This window comes from Ammodytes marinus, assembly GCF_949987685.1.
Source record: "Ammodytes marinus genome assembly, chromosome: 1".
NCBI classification, from domain to species: domain Eukaryota; kingdom Metazoa; phylum Chordata; class Actinopteri; order Uranoscopiformes; family Ammodytidae; genus Ammodytes; species Ammodytes marinus.
The window spans coordinates 20668146-20690314 of NC_137230.1; the positions used below are offsets into that span (position 1 = coordinate 20668146).

The window sequence follows — 22169 nt, forward strand, 5'->3', positions numbered from 1 at the left end:
AAAATCCTCTCCTCACATTATCTTAAACTGAGATTCAGGCTGAGCACATGGAAACTTTTCCCCTCAGCAGCTGAATCTGAAATAAAGCCTGCTAGTGAAAACCCTTTATTCTGCACAGGTCAAATATCCAAGTGAAATGCAAAAATAATAAACAAAACCCAATTTTGAGTGAGAGGTGACTTTATGGGGAAAAACAAGAAAAGTAACTCATTTATAAGACATGATCAAGCAACACATAAAGTGCAAAGAAAAACATAAGTGTATATAAAACAAACACAAATTAACAGAAAAACTCAGGTCCAATAAGATCAGAATAATTAATCATAGATTGAAAAACAAATGTGAGAAAATAACAGCCTACAGTGTCATGTGTGACCACCAGGTGGTGCCCCATACCAACAAATGGCAAGAAAGGCACTGATCGCTTTACACCTTTTTCTTTTGTCCTATAATCGCACACCTAAGATCCATATCTTAAATGTTTTTAATTTTTTATTAATGTGATTATTTAGTTCTATTTCTATTATTAATATTTCAGTTTGTGTTATGCGCCAGTAGCCATAGTTGTAGCATTATATTAATTGGCTAGATTTAGTCTGCAAAACCTGCAGTAAGAATAGTATTCCATTGACGTATCAGTGAAATCTCATAAAATATTTAAATAAAAAGGTTAAAACTTTGGTTGCTATCTCCCTGGGAAGATGTGGTTGTCGGGGAGATGAGGATAGGGGAGACATTTCAATTATTGATGAATTCGTACGTGAAAGAGAGGAGCCTGTTGGGGAGGTGGGGGGGAAATCCACTCCTACTCATTTGGTTTCCATAGCACCGCCCTCGCGAGAGATGCAGCTTTCATACATGGGGTTTTACTGTCCATGTTTTATTTTTGTAATACGTTTAAAGCATAAAAACGGAAAATAAAAAAAATATATAGGTTAATCGAAATTGAGTTTTAGGCTAAGCAATTCTCACTTCATTTAAGCTATGATGACATAGGCCATAGCAACCGATTGAACTAACATCTCCCTCTAATGTTTCGTGAAATTGGCTATAGTATACAGTAGAAACAGACTCATATTTAAACATTAGGGTGTCTTTAATTTCACTCTGGCCTTCCTTTGCGTTGAACAGCTGGCCAGATTCTGGACGCCAAACTGCTGTCGCTGACCTCGGTGCTGAATGCGACGTCAGACGAACCTGCGCTCTCCACAGGAGACACGATACAGTATCACTCCCTCTTTGATTTAAGCCACTCCAAACACCCACTCCCGCTTTTCTAAACTTTGATCTGCCATTTTTTAATCATCATTTTTCCTTATTCATCCTCTCTCTCTCTCTTTCTCTCTCTCGCTCCCTCTCTTTTCCGTTGATTGCGGGTCCACTCCGCTCTACGACGCTGCCTGGCAGACACTTTCACGCCTTTTTGTTTTCGTCGTGATGGCACTCGGCGCGGCTACTGTACGCCAGGCAGGGGAGGAGTTGGTGCTGGATGAGGCTGGCGCCCAGTTCGTTTGATCCCCATTTTGCACGAAGGGAGTACTCGTTTTAGGTCTTTTATTGTTAAAAAAAGTAGGCTAAGATTCGTTCGTTTGGATCGTCGCCTCCCTGGACTCAGATCTGTTACAACTTCGCCTGTTATTTTCCCCCTGTATAGCCGCTGCAGTCGGCGATCCTGCGCCGTACCATGACGATTAAGCAGTAAAATAATATTGAGAAATAGGCCTACACATAGAAAATTGGATATGGAGTCCGTAAAGACGAGAGCCACGGCGGGGGTGAAGGAATTTGCGGGGAAGGCCCTGGGTCATATGCACAGGTAAGGACATGCGTTTCTTGTCTCTTTTTTCCATGCTGATTGACGTGTGATAATTTCCTCGTGATTATTAACATGCTTTGATTTTAATCAAGAGTCAGGGTTGTGTGTGTGAGTAGGTCTACCGGTCACCCAAAATTGTTGTAGGCTACAACTTACAAGGATCTCTAGTCACGCCTCTAGGAGCGTGGAAAAAAATATGCAATCGAATGTGTGTGTGTGTGTGTGTGTGTGTGTGTGTGTGTGTGTGTGTGTGTGTGTGTGTGTGTGTGTGTGTGTGTGTGTGTGTGTGTGTGTGTGTGTGTCACAGTCAGTCAGTCCATCCCGATGCGGGGCCTGTACGTAAATCTCATTAGCAGATAGGTTAAACAGGACGTGAAGGCCACGTGCGAATTTTTTAAGATTCATTCATAATTGATGATACATTTCATATTTTATCTTGAAAGCCAGTGACGCAGGCGGGAAAGACAGGCCCGCAGCATTTGCCTCAAATTAATCTCAAGACATCAAGTTCAACCGACAGGGTTCATATGGAGGTGTCCAAGCTATAAGACACATTGCTGCTTTCTGCATCAGCAAATTAATAAATACATTAATGCAATGTTGCATGCCTACACTTCCTGTTGTAGCCTATTCGAGTATTCCCTTGACTAGCCTACATTTTTTTCTTCTTTCAAGCATTTTAGAGCAGATGTTTTTGGCTTTTGATTAAAATGTAGCCTAAGCCTACTGATGTTTGACTTCAATGACAGAATCAGAAAAACGCATTTCTGTAGGCTATTGTTCTCAGGCGTATAGCTAAAAATAAGACCTTTGATTTCACTGCAGGTCAAACATCAATTTGTGTTAAATTCGACTATATTCCTTTAAGAATTAATTAGTCATATTGCTTTGTATCCTTTTGTAGAAACGCGCATTTTAAATGTTTAGATTTTGATTATATTTTGCACCTTGAATTTGAACAAACAGCGTGTAGCGAGTAGCATAAATGTGACATTCCTGAATATAAAAAATCCTAAGGAATGCCCACCGACGTGCGTCTGGAGGAGCCGCTGGTCGGTCCCGTGAATGCTAATGAGTGTGAAAGTGAGCGGGCAGCTGCAATGCGGTACAGTCAGGGACACGTTCGCCTGTTCTCGGCTCCGCAGGCCAAGTTGGTTATTTATTTTCTTCGCATAATTGTTTTTCTAAAGCGCAAATAATATACACGTGTTAGGCCTAATTTATCGTTCGTGTCTTTTGAGTCATCTTCTTCCCGAGGAAGAAAGCACTGTATGCCCATGTAGGCCTCACCAAAGGCCTAAGTGCAGCTGGTTGGTTTACGCTACCCTATACTGTATTTTCTCCACTTAAAATGACATCAAATCTGTGATAGGTACACAAACAACTAAGGCTCCCAGGTAGGCTATCCAGCCCATATCCGATATCCCACAATAAGATCTCCACGCAACATGCAAAGAGATGGGCCTCCTAAGCCTACACCATGAGGTGTTTCACATTTAGAACTCATCTCAGGTGATGTGGTTTTAGAATGAGACACTTGCTAGACATTGTCCTCACATGGCTGTTGTTGCAGAGTGATGGAGAGGAAGCAGAAGACCGGGGAAGTGATCGAGCTGACGGAGGATGGGCGGCCCCGGGAGGCCGCGGAGAAGAAACCCCCGCTGCTCGACTGCACGTGCTGCGGTCTGCCCCGTCGCTACATCATCGCCATCCTGAGCGGCATGGGCTTCTGCATCTCCTTCGGGATCCGGTGTAACCTGGGCGTGGCCATAGTGGGCATGGTCAACAACAGCACCATCCACCAGGATGGCAAGATCATCATCACAGAGGTGTGGCGAGCGCTCGTGACGTAGGCCTACAATAAGAGACCCCCCAAAAAACAAAACGCATACTTCATGCCTCAAGACACACAATTGACGGTTATTTTAGCAAAATAAATGGAAGGAAGAAAGATAATAATTAATTCCTTCGCGCACGATACAGAATGTGTAAGGCCTATCGTCTTATAAGGTCATGCAATCACCCAAAACCTCTATTCTACCCAATAATAGGCCTATTGCTGATTTCCAAAATATAAGTGTAAATAAGACAGAAATCCTCTGGCCCACAACATTTTGTTAACATGCACGACTCACGAGTCGTTTATGGGCCAGAGAGTTGATCCTGATTTATAATGTCAGAGGTTTTCATACAATGCTCTTTCAGTGTAATATGGTTTTAAATTGATCAAATGCCTATGTGTTTGCATAATTTGGTTAATATGTGTTATGTTAAAACACACACACATATTTCAGTGATTCTTGAGAAGTGGGACAAAACAGGGTGCAATGTTGAAAAAATACAAACCCTTTGTTTAGGCAAATTAAATTACATGTAGTATGTATCCAACATATACTAATATATATATATACTATTTTATATACTATCTATGATACTAAGCTATGAGCTAAGCTTTGACACAACCTCCCAGCTTTTGTCCTTTTTATCAAAATGCGATTTTTACCTTGCAATTCCTTATCAAAATGGGCTTTTTAGCTTGCCATTCCTTATTTTGTGTCAACACCGTCAGACACCAAAAACACAAATTAATTATCCCTCAATTTATGCTAGACCCATGAGATGTATAGTGATCACAAATATTCACCAAGACTGACAGAGGCCACAAAAAATATTTTCAAAATGTATATGAATATAAATTTATTTTTTTACATCTGACGGTGCTGACATATTTAACGTTTCTTAAACAGAACAAATTGAGTTTTTCTAGTAGCCATTTAGTTTGATGCTAGTAGCCTATGAAATAAAATGATCGAAACATTTCTAATAACTTATTCAGAAATGTTAAGTTGGTGTGTTGACATATCATGGTTGTGATTTAGGACTTTCACGATTTGGAATATAAAATATTCTAAAACTTTAACACTTATCAGAGCTTGTCTGACTCTGTACTCTGCAGAGGTAGAATGTGACAAGAGGTCCTTCATAGTGACAGCTACTAATCACTAACAACATTCTATGAACATTTTTCTTCTTCTTCTTCTTCTTCTTCTTCTTCTTCTTCTTCTTCTTCTTCTTCTTCTTCTTCTTCTTCTTCTTCTTCTTCTTCTTCTTCTTCTTCAGAAAGCCAAGTTCAACTGGGATCCACAGACTGTGGGGCTGATTCATGGATCGTTTTTCTGGGGCTATATCGTGACACAAATCCCGGGGGGATACATATGCTCCAGGCTGGCAGCAAACAGGTAGGCGACACTCCCAGTGAATCACCATAAAAACATCAAAACGACACTTATTTGCCAGATTTTATTGTATTATTTTTTTTAAATATAAAAATAATTTGTTGCCCTGTTCATGCGAATGCCTTGAACAGTTGGTGACTCTCGTTCCTCTTGCGCTCATTGATTTATCTAATTAAAATATGAAGGAAAAATAAAATAAATCAGCCACAGCCGAGGCCAGGTTTAACAAAAGCAATGGCGTCACTCTTGTCTGAATGATGAAATAGATGAAAATGCACAGTAATAGGCAGAGCGCCACATTAAGGCAGCAGACAGTCATGTGTTCGTTTCACCGGGCTGGCTGCAGGCCTGCAGCTCCCGGTGTCAGGGCTTTCTGCCACCTGTTAATGAGCTCCCTGCGGGGACCCGGGTCTAATCCCTCGCTCCCTCAGGGCGTGGAGACCAGACTGAATCTTGTCGCCAAAGCCTTTCATTCACATGAGAAATGCCAGAGCGTTATTCGTCACACTTAGGCTACGTTATAGGCCTATTACACTGACACTAGGCTACACTATAATATTAAGAAGGTGCCCAATTTATGGATTGAATGTTGAAATCAAGGCTACTAGAAATGGATAATGGGTCTACGCTACTTTAATCGGCAGACCTGCTATTGCCACCACAAAGGCAAAATGGTTCGGCTTAAACCTTAACACTAGAGGCCAAAATCTGTAGCATACTAATAGGCCTAACAATTTAAAAAATAAAATGCAAGTATTGACCAAATATAGGCCTAGAAATAGCCTAATAGTAGCCTAATAATAGGCCGATAGCCTATTTTATAAAAAAACACACACATCCTGGTAATCTACCTGCTAGGCTATATCATTTCGAATTGCCTTTATATTATATTTATAATGTAGGCCTTTTTCCTTGAAAAAATATTTTCCTCGTCCTGTTGATTGACACGCGGATGTAATTGAATCAGTTGGTCTCGTGCCCAACAGTAGTTCCAACCGGATTAGGGTTTGCCCCCCGCGCGCAGATGAGAGCGGCAGGAGAACGTGACAGAAATGAGAAATAGCTCGGTGTTTATGTATGGTATGGCCCTCATCGCCGGCGCCTGGTTTCACTTGGTCAGCTGTTCCCTCGCGGTTAATAATAGGATGCGAAAAAATATGAATAATGTTCATCCTTCTTCCGTTGACAACGAAAACAAATATGAAATATCATCATATTTGCAGAGCATTCCTTGCAACCTGTATAGGCCAAGTGTTTAATCCGTAGCCCATGTCTACAATGGGTGAGGTTTTTTTAACAACCAGATGATAGGCAAAGTCATAAACGAAAATGCGTTAAGAAATAGTATCCCAAGCTTAATCAATAAATAGGCCTTTTTTGGATTTGCATCGAAAGCAATGTCTAATTCAAGTGAAATCGGTTGCTATGCGACACACAAGCATCAGCGTGGCTGTATTTATATCTATGGTGACTGCAACGGGGCGTCGATATATTTTTTCATGACGTCAATCAGAAACGGAGGTCACAACGTACGAACATCATCGCTGCATGTTCCTGCTGGGTGCAATGTTGATTATATCCTGCTGTTCTTTCCAAAGCCAGATAAAGACAAAGAGATCTTTTCAAATGTCCTTTCATGTAAAATATAAATGTGTCATTTTTCATGTAAATGTAGAAAAGCGAAGTGTAATTAGCAAAAGCCTCTAGGCCAATAATATGTCATAGGCCTATTTGATCTGATTTGATAGGCTATTTCAATGCACGTTCCCTTGTCCTCATGGCACAAAGCGATATGTCAATGACAGGGGTTCAGTTGAAATAATTATGAAGGTAGCCTAGTTGCTATTTATAACAATGCAATGTTTAAAATACATCTCATCATTTTCAGGGTATTTGGTGCAGCCATTATCCTGACCTCCATCCTCAACATGTTCATTCCCCATGCTGCCCGAGTCCATTATGGTTGTGTCATTTTTGTGAGGATATTACAAGGGCTGGTGGAGGTAAGTGATCATCTCAAGGGCTATAACAACATGTTTGATATACTGTATTCTCCTTAATAGAAGATAACGGGATATGCCTGATTTGAGTTTCTATAATTACGGTTATCAATCGCTGGGAATATGCAATAATACACCACACAGAAAGGGGCTTCCTGGGAATTTTACTCTGTGAGAAAGCAAAGGGGAAAGACTGTATTGCACACTGGATATTCAACCAGAGGAAATGTGAGACAAGCTGTATTGATCCAGTCCAATACAGCCCAGTGTTTGGGGGATAGTCCAGTTCCTGTTTTGCTTTCACAATTTGTATCCTGGATACAACAGCCAAGTGCTGTTGCTACAGATAGATGAAAAGGGAAATGCTGATAGGCAAACACGCTCTGGCTTTGTGGTGAGACATGACACCCAGATATATGCCTGCTGTAGTAAAAAATAAAAATACAGATAGCTGATACTGCAGTTCATCTGCAAAGATATCAGACATAATGAAAAGTGATGACTAAGGCATCCTTTATATACAGTATATGGGAAATCATTTTTAGGGAATACCTGGCTGAAGGTTTTCCATTTCAATGTTTGTGGATAAAAATTGTATCAAACTCAGAATCATGATGGTAAGATAATATTTTATCAGTAGTCCACCGACATGTTAGAAGTTGCATCCCATCTTCATTTACAGTAAGGCAAAACGATATAGCATTGACACATTTCTGTGGAGAAGAGATCAAATCAATCTAATCTACTAATCTAATATTGCACTGCCCTGCTCGCAGTGCAGATTGTATTTTACCTCGGCACAGTTTGTTCAAATTAGTGGCTGATGAACACTTAATAGCTGCAGGGCTGCTCTGCTTAACAAGTAGCTCATCAGCTCCTCTTTGCTCATCGCCACGGTATTTGTTCATGTTAATTACAAGGGTGAAAATGTTAATTTTTGTTTGTTATTATATCTCTTGGTTCATGTTCGTTTCTGAAAAGTTATTCCTGTGTAGATTGTTGCAACACATTAACTCCAGTTATCCAGACACAAAAAACGCACTCATGCCTTTATGATGTTTAAAATGGTTATATAGTGAAACAAATGATGTTTTGTTCGTATTCATATAACAACTTTTAGATAATTAATTACCGTTTGTTGGATCCACCAATAATTGGTACAAATCAACGTATACACGCAGCACATCATTTGTACGTTGTACAAACCTATATATTTATTTATAAACATCCCTACTAGCTTCTTGCATGACAAAAATGGCCGACATGGAGCATCGACCGCTCCTTACGTGAATACATAGCCTACATTTCCAAAACAATATCAGGAAGACTGAGTGCTCTGAATAAAAGGCCAGAGAACATAGAGTTCCATTCTGCTGCCGAGTGTTTCTGCATGTTCCCTCAGCATGAATTGAAAGCCACTCTCTGTATGTGGTGTGTTCAGGGAGTGACCTACCCGGCATGTCATGGCATCTGGAGTAAGTGGGCTCCTCCGCTGGAAAGGAGTCGCCTGGCAACCATCTCATTCTGTGGTAAATGCTTATTTTTTTCAATTTCTCCTGTTGGGCGTTTATACGATTGATGTATTGCATATATAACTGTGTTCGTTAAGAGGTCTGAGCATCCAGCGCTTTTACTCCCCTGTCTCGCTGTCTGTCAGGCTCTTATGCTGGTGCTGTGATAGCCATGCCTCTGGCTGGGATCCTGGTTCAGTACACAGGCTGGTCCTCAGTGTTCTATGTCTATGGTAAGATTGTGTGAAACATGAATTGTTTGTGCGTGTGTCAGTTGCACAGCGGTAAAATGAAGACAGAAATATGTTATTAAATATGTGTGTGTGTGTGTGTGTGTGTGTGTGTGTGTGTGTGTGTGTGTGGGTGTGTGTTGAAATATGTTAGACTAAAGGGGTTTTAAGCTTTGTTGAAAGTTAAAGAGTTTGACAATCCAGTGTGTCCAGTGAAAGTCAAATGGATTTATCCAGGCAGACATCGTATTGATCCCCCCCTAACATCCCTCTCCCAATGTTTGGTTGTGTCAATAACCCACCATCTCTCTCTTTCTCTCTCTCTCTCTCTTTCTCTCTCTCTCTGGACTTAGCTTTCCTGTCTGGTTTTTAAACTGTCAGGCATTTTTGAAAGATGTAGCTGCTGAACATTGTCTGTGTGTGTGTGTGTGTGTGTGTGTGTGTGTGTGTGTGTGTGTGTGTGTGTGTGTGTGTGTGTGTGTGTGTGTGTGTGTGTGTGTGAGTGTGTGTGTGTGTGTGTGTTTGAGTGTGTGTGTGTGTCTGTCTGTCTGATGTCAAACTTCGCTGCAGTATTTCATGTGCTGGCGTGTGATGTGTCTGTGATATTCAGGGGTCGTCGGCATCATCTGGTACATGTTCTGGGTCCTTGTGTCCTATGAGAGCCCTGCTGAACATCCAACCATCACTGAGGAGGAACGCTGCTACATTGAGGAAAGCATTGGGGAGAGTGCCAATCTAATGGGACCTTCTGCGGTAAGGGGATACAGATACCAACCTGGACTAAAGAAAGTCATGCAAATTACTACAAGTTCCAACATAAGCTGCAGTATTGCTTTTATACAGCCGAATCCATCGTCTTTTGTCAAAGAGACACTATCAAACATTTCATGTACCGTATATAAATGTCCAAAAATCAATCTTCTTTCAGAAATTCAAGACCCCCTGGAAAAAGTTCTTCACCTCCATGCCTGTCTATGCAATCATAGTGGCCAACTTCTGCAGGAGCTGGACGTTTTACCTTCTGCTGATTAGCCAGCCTGCATACTTTGAGGAAGTGTTTGGCTTCGAGATAAGCAAGGTTAGCTTACAAAACAACTGACGAGCCTGGAGCATGAATTGTATGACCAATAAATTGACCCATTCAAATGCTATGGAAAAACAACAACAACACAACACAACACAACACTAGGGTGTAGGAAACAGACGTTTGTAGAGCTAAGCATGTGACACTTTGCTCTCCGAATGATTCATAATCAAAATCGAAGTGAGTGAAACTGGTGGCCTGTGATTTGTTGTCATGAGCGGATATGTTACATCACAAGGCAGCGTCAGGTCACAGAGGCTACACAAGATCGCCACAGCTATCACAGACAGATATTTGACACTGATGGATTTTTTTTTGATGGACTGATGGTCAAGTGACATAGGTTGCCTGTAATAGATAAATAAAGTGCTTCATATGGAATAAAATAAATTGAATGATAAACAGTCACGTCTGGTGAAAATTTACTTTTTGATGCATCAAATGGCAACCTGTCTGTTCAATATTATGACCTCTTAAAGACCCTAAAAACATAATGTTTGCCATTTTAGATATTCACAAATAAACAAGTTCAGACATTTTTCATGCAGAGATTAACCCAATACTATCAACTAATTTCTCCCAATTAAATGCAGAGTGAACTACTTTTTACTTGAAATGTGTCGGCTATGAGGCCCTCAAAAATGCCCACATTGAAATAAAAAAAAGTAGTGTCCATGAAGTGAACACTAATAATACAATACACAGCATTTTAAAGATGGCAAAATTAACAATAGAGGGACACTGTACCAGGGTTTTGAGGATGTATTTCCCGAAGCAGGTTTTATAAACTGATCATATTGATAATGCTATTCTGCAACTGATAATGGTGGATTTTCCTATATGCGTTTGTAGGTCGGCATGTTGTCTGCCCTGCCCCATTTGGTGATGACCATCATTGTGCCCATTGGAGGCCAGCTGGCCGACTACCTACGCAGCAGGAACATCCTGACGACTACCACTGTCAGGAAAATCATGAACTGTGGAGGTGAGAAGTCTGAACTCAGGACCAAATATCGTTTCCCACACCTCGCTCTGCACAGCTACGGGGTGTTACTTCACAGTGTTCGATCCATGCTGCTCTCTTTTCGCTTTGCTCTTCACTGACAGATTTTTAAGGCTTTAAGAGATGGGCCTGTTAATGTTTTTGTAGAAAAAAAATCTATTGGTGCAATACTTACACACAAGTTGGCTTACTGATTGTGACTGCGCATTGATTTCATATCTGTCACTTATGTAATTGAGTGCAGACCATGAATCATGCTTAATTAAATTGGCGCAGCAATGACCAACAGCCCTGGGCTTTTTGTGTATGTGTGTGTGTGTGTGTGTGTGTGTGTGTGTGTGTGTGTGTGTGACCTGCTGTCTGTCTCTTTCAGGATTTGGCATGGAGGCCACATTGCTGCTGGTGGTAGGATATTCCCACAGCAAAGGGGTGGCCATCTCTTTTCTGGTGCTGGCTGTGGGCTTCAGTGGATTTGCCATATCAGGTTGGTACAAGTGGAGGACACTTTAAACTCAATCAGAATATGATCTACACATGTACATTCAAGGGTATAATAGAAAGTAGTATAAATGATATGAGCTTTGTCGGGGAGTAACATTTCTGAATCTTAATTAGTGTGGCTGTTTTCAACAGAAGGGCCAATGGGTTAAGGGAGTATAAGAGAAGCGTAATAATCCACATTTGATGGTGATACATACATATGTTTATATGTGGAATAGCTTTCACAAAAATGTTTTACTGTTAAGACAATTTTGAAAACACTTAGTTAAAAGAACCATTTTGGGGAGAAAGGGATATATGCTTTCTTGCTTAGTGTTAGATAAAAAGATAAACCACAACCTTAATCCTCATTTGTTGTTATGCTAAGCTAAGCTAAATGTCTACTCTCTAGATGAAGCTTTATATATACGATACTAACAAAACAAGACAGGGGTTATCAATTTTTCTTCTTACAGTTTGCAAGAACGAGAACAAAAAAAGAATAGTTTTAAGTATAAATTAATTGGAGACCATTAGACATAAACTAGAGTCCCTCTGATGATGAGATAAGATAGACGATTTAAATTTTCAGAACTTGCAGTTATCAGTATTGAAATACATAAATACAATAATAAACTGTGTTGAAATGTATTTGTAATATATTAATTCTAAACATGATTGCTGTTATTTAATAGTAGGTGGAAGATCCATGTTGTTTATAGCAGCAATGATGATGAGCTTAAATCAACATTGAATGCATAGCTAAGGACTTCGTTTAGAAATCAGTTTTCATATATTATTTGTTACACGTTTTTCACTGACTAGCCCAATGTGCAGCTTCCTTCAGCCGTTTTCATTCATTCAACAGATCCCCTCATGTCTATGCTCAGTTACAGAGAATGCAGAGGTCCATGACTGTCTGCAAAATCAGTTTCGTGCCTGTTGTTCTTGAGCCCTCTCCTATAGTGTTTAATAATTCAGTGCTAGGATTCCCGAGGGATTTGCCAGGCAGGCAGTGTGAGGCTGCTCGCGAGGACACTTACTCATTCAGCCAGTCAGAGTGGGGGAGGAGGAGGAGGATGTGCGGCGAGTTGCTCCCTATTCCTGCATCACCGTTTGGTCGGCTTTTATCTACAACTGTGTCATGCTCCTGTTGCTTTTATTCCATGATAGTACTGTTGCAGACAGTGTACTGTTTCCCTCAACTTGCCAACTAAAAATCTGTCTGCCAGGCCTCGTCATAATTCACAAAGCTCACATATTGACAGTATTTCAATTGTTATGTTCCCCCCTCCCTCCATCAGGCTTTAATGTCAATCACCTGGACATCGCTCCGCGCTATGCCAGCATCCTCATGGGCATATCTAATGGTGTGGGTACCCTGTCTGGGATGGTATGCCCAATCATTGTTGGTAATATGACGAAGAACAAGGTAAGGCAATGAACATGGCAGTAAGATCCTATCGTTTCACGAGCTCAATAAGTCTTGAAGAAGACCCTAAACACATTGGGATCACTGCAGGTCCCCTAATTTAGCATTTATGAGCAGTATTTACAATATATATATTTAATAAATGGTTTATAACACATTATAATTTTTTTTTTATGAACTATCTATGGTAATAACGTAGTTGTTTGCATATGTAACTGTTTAGAAATGTATTTCCAACATAGAAGCATCTACAAGTACAAGAGGTATACAAAGATAATGAATGGCAGTATATTTAAACACATTTGTATTAAATATATATTTAAAGGAGAAATTAAATTGCTGTCTCCAAGCTACACCAGGGTGACAAATATTTTGTTACATGTATTAAAAAGTCAAACTATTTTTATAAAACAGCTGGGTACACGGGAGGAAATCACTTTTGTTGGGGACCATTTTCAGCTGCGAATGAATATGCATTTGGTCAGCGAGTGAGTACTTTCCGTTGCAGGCTTGTATACACTGTATGTTCATGGTAATGATGGAACAAGTAACCCAATGTGTTATTGGGCCAACAATACTTAGGAGATAATGGAATCTACTTATTGGCCATTGTAGTAATTCTTGTTGACATCAATAACATGTCCAAGCCTTTCCTTAAGGATATAAAAAAAAATTACTTTTATTTCCCTTTCCTCTCCCTTCCTCTGTAGACCCGAGAGGAGTGGCAGTCCGTGTTCCTGATCGCCTCCATGGTGCATTATGGAGGAGTGATCTTCTACGGGATCTTTGCGTCGGGGGAAAAGCAGCCGTGGGCCGACCCGGAGCAGACCAGCGAGGAGAAGTGTGGCTTCATCGACGAAGACGAGCTGGCGGAGGAGACGGGCGACATCACTCAGAGTTACGGTGCCTTCGGAGGCGCTGCGGCTAAGACGTACGGCACCACTACCACAGAGGTGAACGGAGGCTGGGCTTCAGGCTGGGAGAAGACAGAGGAGTACGTCCAGGAAGAGGCACAGGGAGCAGGCTACGGATACAGGCAGCAGGAGGGATACTCTTAGAAAACAAACACACACACAGTCACTGACACATGAGTTGACTTTATTTTTTCCTGAGTGTGCATCAGTTAAGTCATAAAAAAAAATATCAAAGAACAAATGAGAAACTTAAAGAAAACTACAATCCATCGTTGTATTGTTTGCACAGATTCTAGAAAAAAATAGATCTAAAAAAAGTATCAACTCAATGTAAAAATGACTAAAATGCATAAAAAATGTAAAGATATTTGATTAATAGAGGTGTAGTAACACATATCAATTTGGCAGTCTGTAAATGTATTATTATGCATATTGATAATAGATATACTTATTGGGGTGCAATTTGTGTGTAAGTGTGAACATTTTCATCCCATCAGCCGAGGCTTTCTTGATCCCTCCGAAGCCTGTAGGGTTACATAGGAGCTGCCCATCAGAACAGACCTATTTATCAAATTAACTTAGAGTAATTTGCCAGCCATAACAGTGTATAAATGTGTCACTGCACAGCGTTGTGAACAGAAAGTAGACACTCTGTGGATATAAATTGTAATGTATCGCTCCTGAATGCACTCAGAGTAGTGTGTCCATTCAATGCACAAGATGATGATTTTTGTTTTATTCGTATCACCGGCTTCTGTGCGTGTGTAACAGTCCTTAATGGTGCAGAGATATATGACAATTGACATAATGATTGTGATGAATGTTTGGTTACACATGCGTAAAAAGGTAGAAAAATGTCTGTCAAATGTTTGATACGTGTGATCCATTTTGTAACCCCGGCACCTCTGCAGTTGATCGTTTGAGTTTAGCATTTTGCAAGCCGTCACACCTCAGCAGTGTAGTGCACAAGTAAAGCCATCCTCAACATTACGCTCAAAATGACTGTCAAGCCATAAAATGTCTTGTTGTACCAATACATTGTTGAAACATTTGTTTAAAAATTAAACACACTGTATATGACAGAGATTACTAGAGAGAAAAGTATGTTTAAGAGTTTATAGATTAAATTTAGACATTGGTAGACCAAGAGATTAAATGAGATCCATGGTCATCCATGATCTTATGAAGGCTTTATGCAATAGAAGACTTTATCGGTACAAGAGCCTTAGTATATCAGAGAAGGAAACTCAAGCTTTTGTCTTTAAGTATATATAAACCAGAGACAAAGGCACAGCAAAAAGGAGGAAAAATACAGAAATCCTGTCATGTCAAATAATCAAAACTGTAACAGGAATCAATGTGTTCGTGTAGGCTCCAACTTTGTCAAGTGAGAAGCTGATAGAGAAAATAGGCTTTTCAGGGCCCTTAAAAACTAAAGGGAGAAGATTTTAAAATGTCAAATGACGTCATAGAGGTTGAAGTGAACATTCCCAAACAAGTATTTGAATGTTTACATGTATCTTTGCTTTTGCATAATGTTGACCAAAACAAGAGATTTCTAAAGAGAGGAAATAGCAGGAAGGGCAATCATAAATGGGTGCAATTTGGAAAAACTGCCATTTGTTCATTTCCATTCTCAAATGTAGGTAGTTCAGACATTTTATGAATTAATGTATAATGTAATGACGTGTCTTATCCTATAGGAGTCTGACAATGAAAGGCTTCTGAATCTGTCCTTATTCTGCACTTACACTGAGAGGTCTGAAGACGGTCGATTTATTTTAATTTTTCACTTGTCTGTGGGGACCTTGAAGTCAGCACTTCACAATGTAGATGTGTGTGGATGTGTATTTATGCATGGCACAAAGTGAAATTTGTAGCGTACTACCCTTTAAAAAAATGTTTTTCACTTTTCTTTCAAACTTATTTGTCTTTGTCTCAGAAACTGTTACTGATGCTTCAATTTCTTTGCACAATTAACCAAAGGTGAAACTCAGATCTGAGTAGATCCCAGATCTGGAAGACAAACATTTTTAAGGGGGTACCGACCATCAGTTCCAGCGTATGGACCCTCCCCCTTCAACCCCAAGTGTGCAGGCGGCACCAAACATTACTCAGTGTACAAAGCAATAAATTCATAGTAACAGTTCTGGTCAAACGTCATGAACAGTCATTATGTAACAGTTTTTTATGCATTTGTTTTAAAAAAAAGTCGTGTTTTTTGTGATAACAAATGTAGAAGAAAAAGAAACACTTGTGAAGAAAATACAAATCAATATATGTATGACAATATAGTAATAGAGTGCAACACAAACGTCTTTGACCACCACTATGTGCAAGGAGTTTGTGACCGCGCTGCTCACCAGTTGAGAATGATAAAACAATCTCCGGCTGAGAAGTGGACGCTCTTCTTCATGTACCTGTTTTTGTTTTGGTGTGTTCCCCATGTGCCGTTGTCTCTCTCTCTCTCTCTGTCTCTCTCTCTCTCTCTCTCTCTCTCTCTTTCTCTATCCTGAGATTTATTTACTTTGATTAATGTTTCTAATTCAGTGGCTGGAACCCCGTTGACCTGCTTAACCACATGTACCTCCTCCTTCCCCCTGTGGGATGAAACCTGAAAAGGTTATTCTACATTTTCAGAAATGACAAATGTGCAATCTGAAATAGTTAAAAAAGTTTTTCCTGTTTTTGTGCCTCTGAAGTTACAGTGTGATTGTATGGCTTAAGTTGCTGTGTAAATTGAGAGGTTTGTTGATGTGGAAATGAAAAACTCTATATCCTTTTTTGATAAAAAAAAGAGCAGACAAATATGTATGTATCGAGTGTTTGTATTGACAAAGGAGAAAAATTGACAAAACTTTCTGAGAATCTTCTACTCTACCATTGCTTCACTTTCCATATATTTATATGAACACATTGACGTATCATCACAATTAAAATATACGCATTGAATTAATTAGCAAACAGCTGCTTATTAACACATTCAGAAGTTACAGAAAAACAACATCATTTATAACTAGTTGTGTGCATGGTCACCGTGAACGTGAGTCTGATATCAACTTCCCCTTTAGCTCCGTTTTGGTCTCTGCCAACTCCTGAGGGAAGTGCCTACGACTGTGCAGCTGCCACATTTTTCACCAAATGTTTCAACTCCAAATGGAGTTATTAAAAACCATAATATCCTTAACATTGCAAAAAAAAAGCTACCGTGAGTAGTTGATATTTGGAAAATCAGTTTAGGCTCTGTAAACTGGTATGTAAACAAAAAGGGGCCCACCATAGCAAGCAACATGCCAGTTTACAGCGCCTAAGCTGTGCATAACAATTAGATTTGTTTCAGCAAACACACAGTACAACAAGCATTCTCCAGAATCGCCGACTCACCCTGTAAGTGTCTTTGCAGAGGATATATCAACATCTACAGCCAGAAGTCAACTTGGTTAAACTTAAGGCTGATGATTTTGAGACTTTGACCTTTGAAACTCCAATTACTGAGTCAATTCTGACCATTTATTAAAACTGAAGTTTACACAAACAAACAATGCGTTGTAAGTAACATGAGCAATGCATGGATGTGTGCTGTGGTGGTGTTGAATTGGCATTGTTGGAGTTGGAGTGGATTTCAGCTGTAGAAAAGGGAGAGCGATATAGTGAACACGGGCACAGCTTATGACTCAGGTGAAATGGATCAACTAACTACTAATCTGAGTACCCGGAAGCCCTCGCTTTGCAGCAATACTATATTTCAAAATGATGTTTACTTGAAGAAAAGCATGGTGTCGGTCACGCTATCCTTAGCAGAGTGAGTTTTTAGCTGTTTTATCAAGGCCACAGGAAGTGCACAGTTAATGGTGGCCCTCCTTTCCTCATTGGTGAAATCAATAGGGTTAGTCCCCAGTGTTCGGCAGGAACTATTGACTGTTCTAACCCCTTAATGGAGATGAGAGGGAGGAAGAGCACTTATTGAGCCATTTGGAGGTGTAAGTTCGATTTAGGAGCCGACCCCTACCTACTACCAACAAAGCTCCTGCACACAGTCCTCACTGAAGATCATCAGACGAGATACTGTAAAACTAAACAAAGCAGCACAACTGAGCCTGGGCAGAGATGCACAATCTTTGTTTCTCATTTCGCAGTTCTTACCTCAAGCCCAGCTCAATCCTGGGGTTTGAGTTGAACCGGTTTTTACAGGCCGGAGCCGGTTCTCTGGCGTTGTGAAACCAAAACACTGGTTCTAGCTCCAAACTAGCCCGGAACCGGCTCCGATTTTGCTGCGGTGTGAAAGGCCTAATTGAGATGTCTTCTTTTAACCCATTGATGACGGCTGCTGCGCGATGCCACATTGTATCTCCTGACTGATGCTGCGTCGCGCAGCATTGTTACTTTATCTAATTTTCATGGCGTGCGCAACATAGAATGCACCGTCATTGGTTCAAATACACATGAGGTGGGTTTTTTTGATTTTTTGAGACCACGTGACCACCCCAAAAATGTGTGGTTTGCCGAAAATCACGCCAATCAAAAAAATTATAAATAAATAATAATAAAAAAATACGCCAGCTGTGTCGGCAATAGTGTATTACAGAACAGTTAGTGGCGTTCGGAGCGCAGAATCAAGGTCTACTATAGGCTACTGACGAAAATCACACAACACATCTATTTATTAACAATATTTATGAATTTAGGCTATATTTTGCTGCTCAAACTCAAATTCAGCCCAGCCAGGCGATAGTTAAGTTTCAGTTTCGTTTTCATCTCCGTGGTATACAGCCGTTTGGACCATCTGATCGGCTCCCGACAGCAGGAGTCAGTCTGCGTTCCAGTTGTACTGGGAAGTTTATGGTGCCAGTGATAAATGAACTAAATAATAAAATAAAGCTATCTCCTCCTTCCTATATCTGTCTATCTTTATCCCTCCACTGCACACTCAGTCACTACTATCCATGCTAAAAGGAAGCAGGATTATAACCTCGTTTAGCACATTATTTTTAAATATTTTATATTATTTATTCTTTTTGTTCTCCCCCATCTAATGTTGACGATTTTTAGAAAAATGTGTTGGTTTGTAAGCGCTAAGGGAGCATGTTTAAATAAAATCTGTGAACCTTAACTTTTAAATGTATTTTATTTCATGTTTCTATGTGCTACACAGGCTTAGATATTAAGGTTTTGGTAGACTTTACAATTCATAAAAAATGTTCAGAAAACCCTCAGGCATTAAGGACATGCATCCTAGATTGCAATAGTCATCAATGGGTAAAAAAAGAGAGGCTATTATTTGCTTTATCCAGGTATATTAAGTCCTGATTCTGCTCACTGATCTGCCAAAAGGAAAACACCAACAGTTTTGACAGAAAGCAGTTCTCACACTTTTACCTAAACATAAATAATGATTTATTATTAGGTTACAATAATGATTCAATAATGTGTCTTGCTCACAGGAATGTTAGATTTTATAGAGTTGGCGAATTATCTTTTGTTGATATCAGGGGCTGATGAGTATGATGTGAAATGTCCAACACGTTTTGCTTCAAATCCTGTTTTGCTTCAAACCATGTTTGGCTTATGATGATTATTAATTCTTTTTTTTTTGCTTGTTGTTACTTGCTGTGATCTCTGACTTTCAGCGTGCAGAGTGACATATGAGCAGAGCTTGACACTATGAAGCTTTTTTTTAGATTAATTTGCTGAAAGAGAACCCTTTATCAGTTTACAGTAAATCTGACATGTATGAGGAGGAAGAACTGTGTATGAGTCTGGAAGAAATCGGTTTTCAATTTTCAACTCTAGTGATGTGTAAACTTCAACCTTCCAGTGCAAATAATTTTAGAAAGGACTTAACAGTAAAGTACGAGACAAATTCTCTCTAACTTGAAAGTACAGCACATAGACCTTGGATTTTTTTATTGATGTGGAGAGCATGGATGTACTTTTGAGATTTAAAAAAAACCAAACCAGATACAAATTGTAATTCCAAACAGAGTATCTTTTTTGACTCTAAAAACATGTCTGAGTTGGATCATTTAATAATTCAGAACCTGCTTTAGATATATGATTTTGAAATATTAACTAGGGCAAACTATGTGCACTCTGTAGAGCAGGACTGTTTACTGTAAGTAATATTCAAAACACATTCTCTTTCCAAACATCACTGATGTCAAACAATGCCACAGGAGCTCGGAAAAGCCCAAGGTGACACAGAGATCAGTGTTTGATTAATGCACAACTTCTGGATCACGTGATATTAAAAACCTGCTCTTTTCTCCTGTCTCCACCCCAGTCAATATGTATGTATGTGTGTGTGTGGGCGTGTGTTATTGTGACCCCTGTCTCGGCTCAGCTCATTGCTGTTGTTAATTTGACAGACTCAATAAACTTGTCACCAGCCAAATCCTAAATGGTATTTTCTCACAATCAACCAGCCAGAACCGCTATCCTGTCCCGCTGCAAGTGAGGGAGGTGACCCATAACCCAGTGTGACCATCAATCTACCAATTAACGCAAAACAGAAATTGCCACTACCTTTACCCTCTGAAAATATAAAAAGTCAAGGTAACGTCAGCCTCTGTGTCTGTGAAACACGTCATCTAGCAACCCTTGAAATGCTCTCTTAAGTTTCAATGTTTTTATTTGCATCACATCCTGTATATAAATATAGCATGTTGGTGTGTTTGTGTGTGTGACAGCACTTCTAAATTGAGAGAATGTGTGCGCATATGTTCAGCGTCTTAATTGCTGTTCAACTGTGGGTGGGGGGCAGGTGCTTCTATAGCCTCAAGGGAGCTGGGCAGTGGGGGAAGGGGGTTGTGGAAGTGGAAGTGGATGGCAAAATTACTCTTTAAGGACTGGGGGGGGGGGGGGGGGCACTGTGCTCGTGTTGTGGCCGGGCCCCTGAGATCCTATGTCGCTCATAAATAAGCTCCTGATTTGCACAATGTGCCTCTGGCACAGTCTGAGCGAGTCACGGGATGATGAGAAAGTGTGTGTCCTCAGATGGGATATCGACTTAGGATCGGATAAGTAAGGACACATGAAGATTGCTTCAGGTATGATTGATTGAAATGATTATCCACAAATAAAAGTGCCACAAACGAAACCGCTGCATTACTTTTACCAATCATCATGAATTAACATTTGTAGTTTCTTCATTAAAGAGAAAGAGAAATGTATCTCTATTTTAGTCTGAGTAACATTGTGTGAACTTTCTGAAGCCTCTACAGCAGCTTTCTGCAGTCACATACAGTCACACGTGAGCTGTCCATGGTGCTCGTTGAGGGATCTCTGCGTATCACAGCCATGGGTGTGTTCACTGAGCTGTACTTAGAAATGCAGGATACAGCATGGCATCATGGTCTTCACCTTAAATTATCCAGTTCTATACGTTGCAATCCTACACCTCCCCCCCCACACACACACACACACAGTCTCTGGATCAGCGCTGACTGGCTCGGGAAACAACATCATGTCCTCCTCCTGCACGAGTCAGGAAGCGTGATTGGTTGCACATGCCAGCCCTTTAGCACTATCACCACAGCTGATGTATATTTAGCTGGTCTTCACCATGCCCCCCCCCTTCCTCCACCCACACCTCGTACGCAGCCTCCATACCACCTTGTCAGGAAGTGCGTCATAGGCTCGTCAAGGGGGAGCTTCTGGGGCGAGGCATGCTAATATTAACAAGTCAGATACTCTCCTTCACCTGGGGCCTCATTTATAAAGCTTTGCGTGGGATTCACGTGGAAGCTGGCGTACGGAAGAAATGTAGGATGTACGTGCGAACAAAAATATTCGGATTTATAAAACAGTGCGCACTCACGTCCTACGCCTGTTTCCCTTTATAAATCACAATCAACTCTAAATGTGGCGCAGCCTTTGCGGGCTTCACGTACCGCCCATATTTACCCATACATAGTCATCGACACGCCCGAATTAATATCATTTACTGAGTGCATGAAGGCGGTAGTGGCAATCGCCGACTGAAAGGGAAATGGAAAAATAAACTCCACACGGTGTGGATCACTGCGGTCACCCCGAAGTAGCCGTTGGAGAAGTGGCGAACAGGGAAAATATAGTTTGGTGGCAGTGTGAGCGTAAAGGCGATAGAGTGCAACCTGTGGCGATCTCTGTGAACGCTGTGGCCGAAATAAAAAGAAGTGATCCGACATAAAAGTGGACGCAAACAAGTGCATATCCTCACTCACACAACAGTGTTTGTGCCACGAGCGGGGGGCACTGAGACCCCCCATGAGATACAGATTCGGAGAATTCATCCCGGGGCAGTGACGGGCGGCGGAGGGTTAATAATAAACTTCACAGTCCCTTTCAAAACACAATCGCGACGTGCTTAAACACAAAGAAAAACACATAAATAAAACGGACTAAAAGCCGTGAAAAAAATCACAGTAGCCTATGTGATGTACAGTATGGCTTATCATTAGTGTATGAAAAGGTGCACTCCTGTCT

The 22169-nt window shown here is 40.5% G+C and overlaps 1 protein-coding gene across 1 annotated transcript; it reads left to right on the forward strand.

Moving 5' to 3' along the window:
• Positions 1 to 1742: 1742 nt before the first annotated feature.
• Positions 1743 to 13850, forward strand: slc17a6b (solute carrier family 17 member 6b; the record flags this gene model as incomplete). The annotated part of the gene is made up of 12 exons (XM_080025058.1): positions 1743 to 1816; positions 3390 to 3645; positions 4937 to 5055; positions 6941 to 7055; positions 8494 to 8581; positions 8710 to 8796; positions 9404 to 9546; positions 9722 to 9871; positions 10730 to 10862; positions 11254 to 11364; positions 12665 to 12792; positions 13503 to 13850. The coding sequence occupies 12 exons, from the start codon at positions 1743 to 1745 to the stop codon at positions 13848 to 13850; spliced, it is 1752 nt and encodes a 583-aa protein (XP_079881184.1).
• Between the last annotated feature and the right edge of the window lie 8319 nt (positions 13851 to 22169).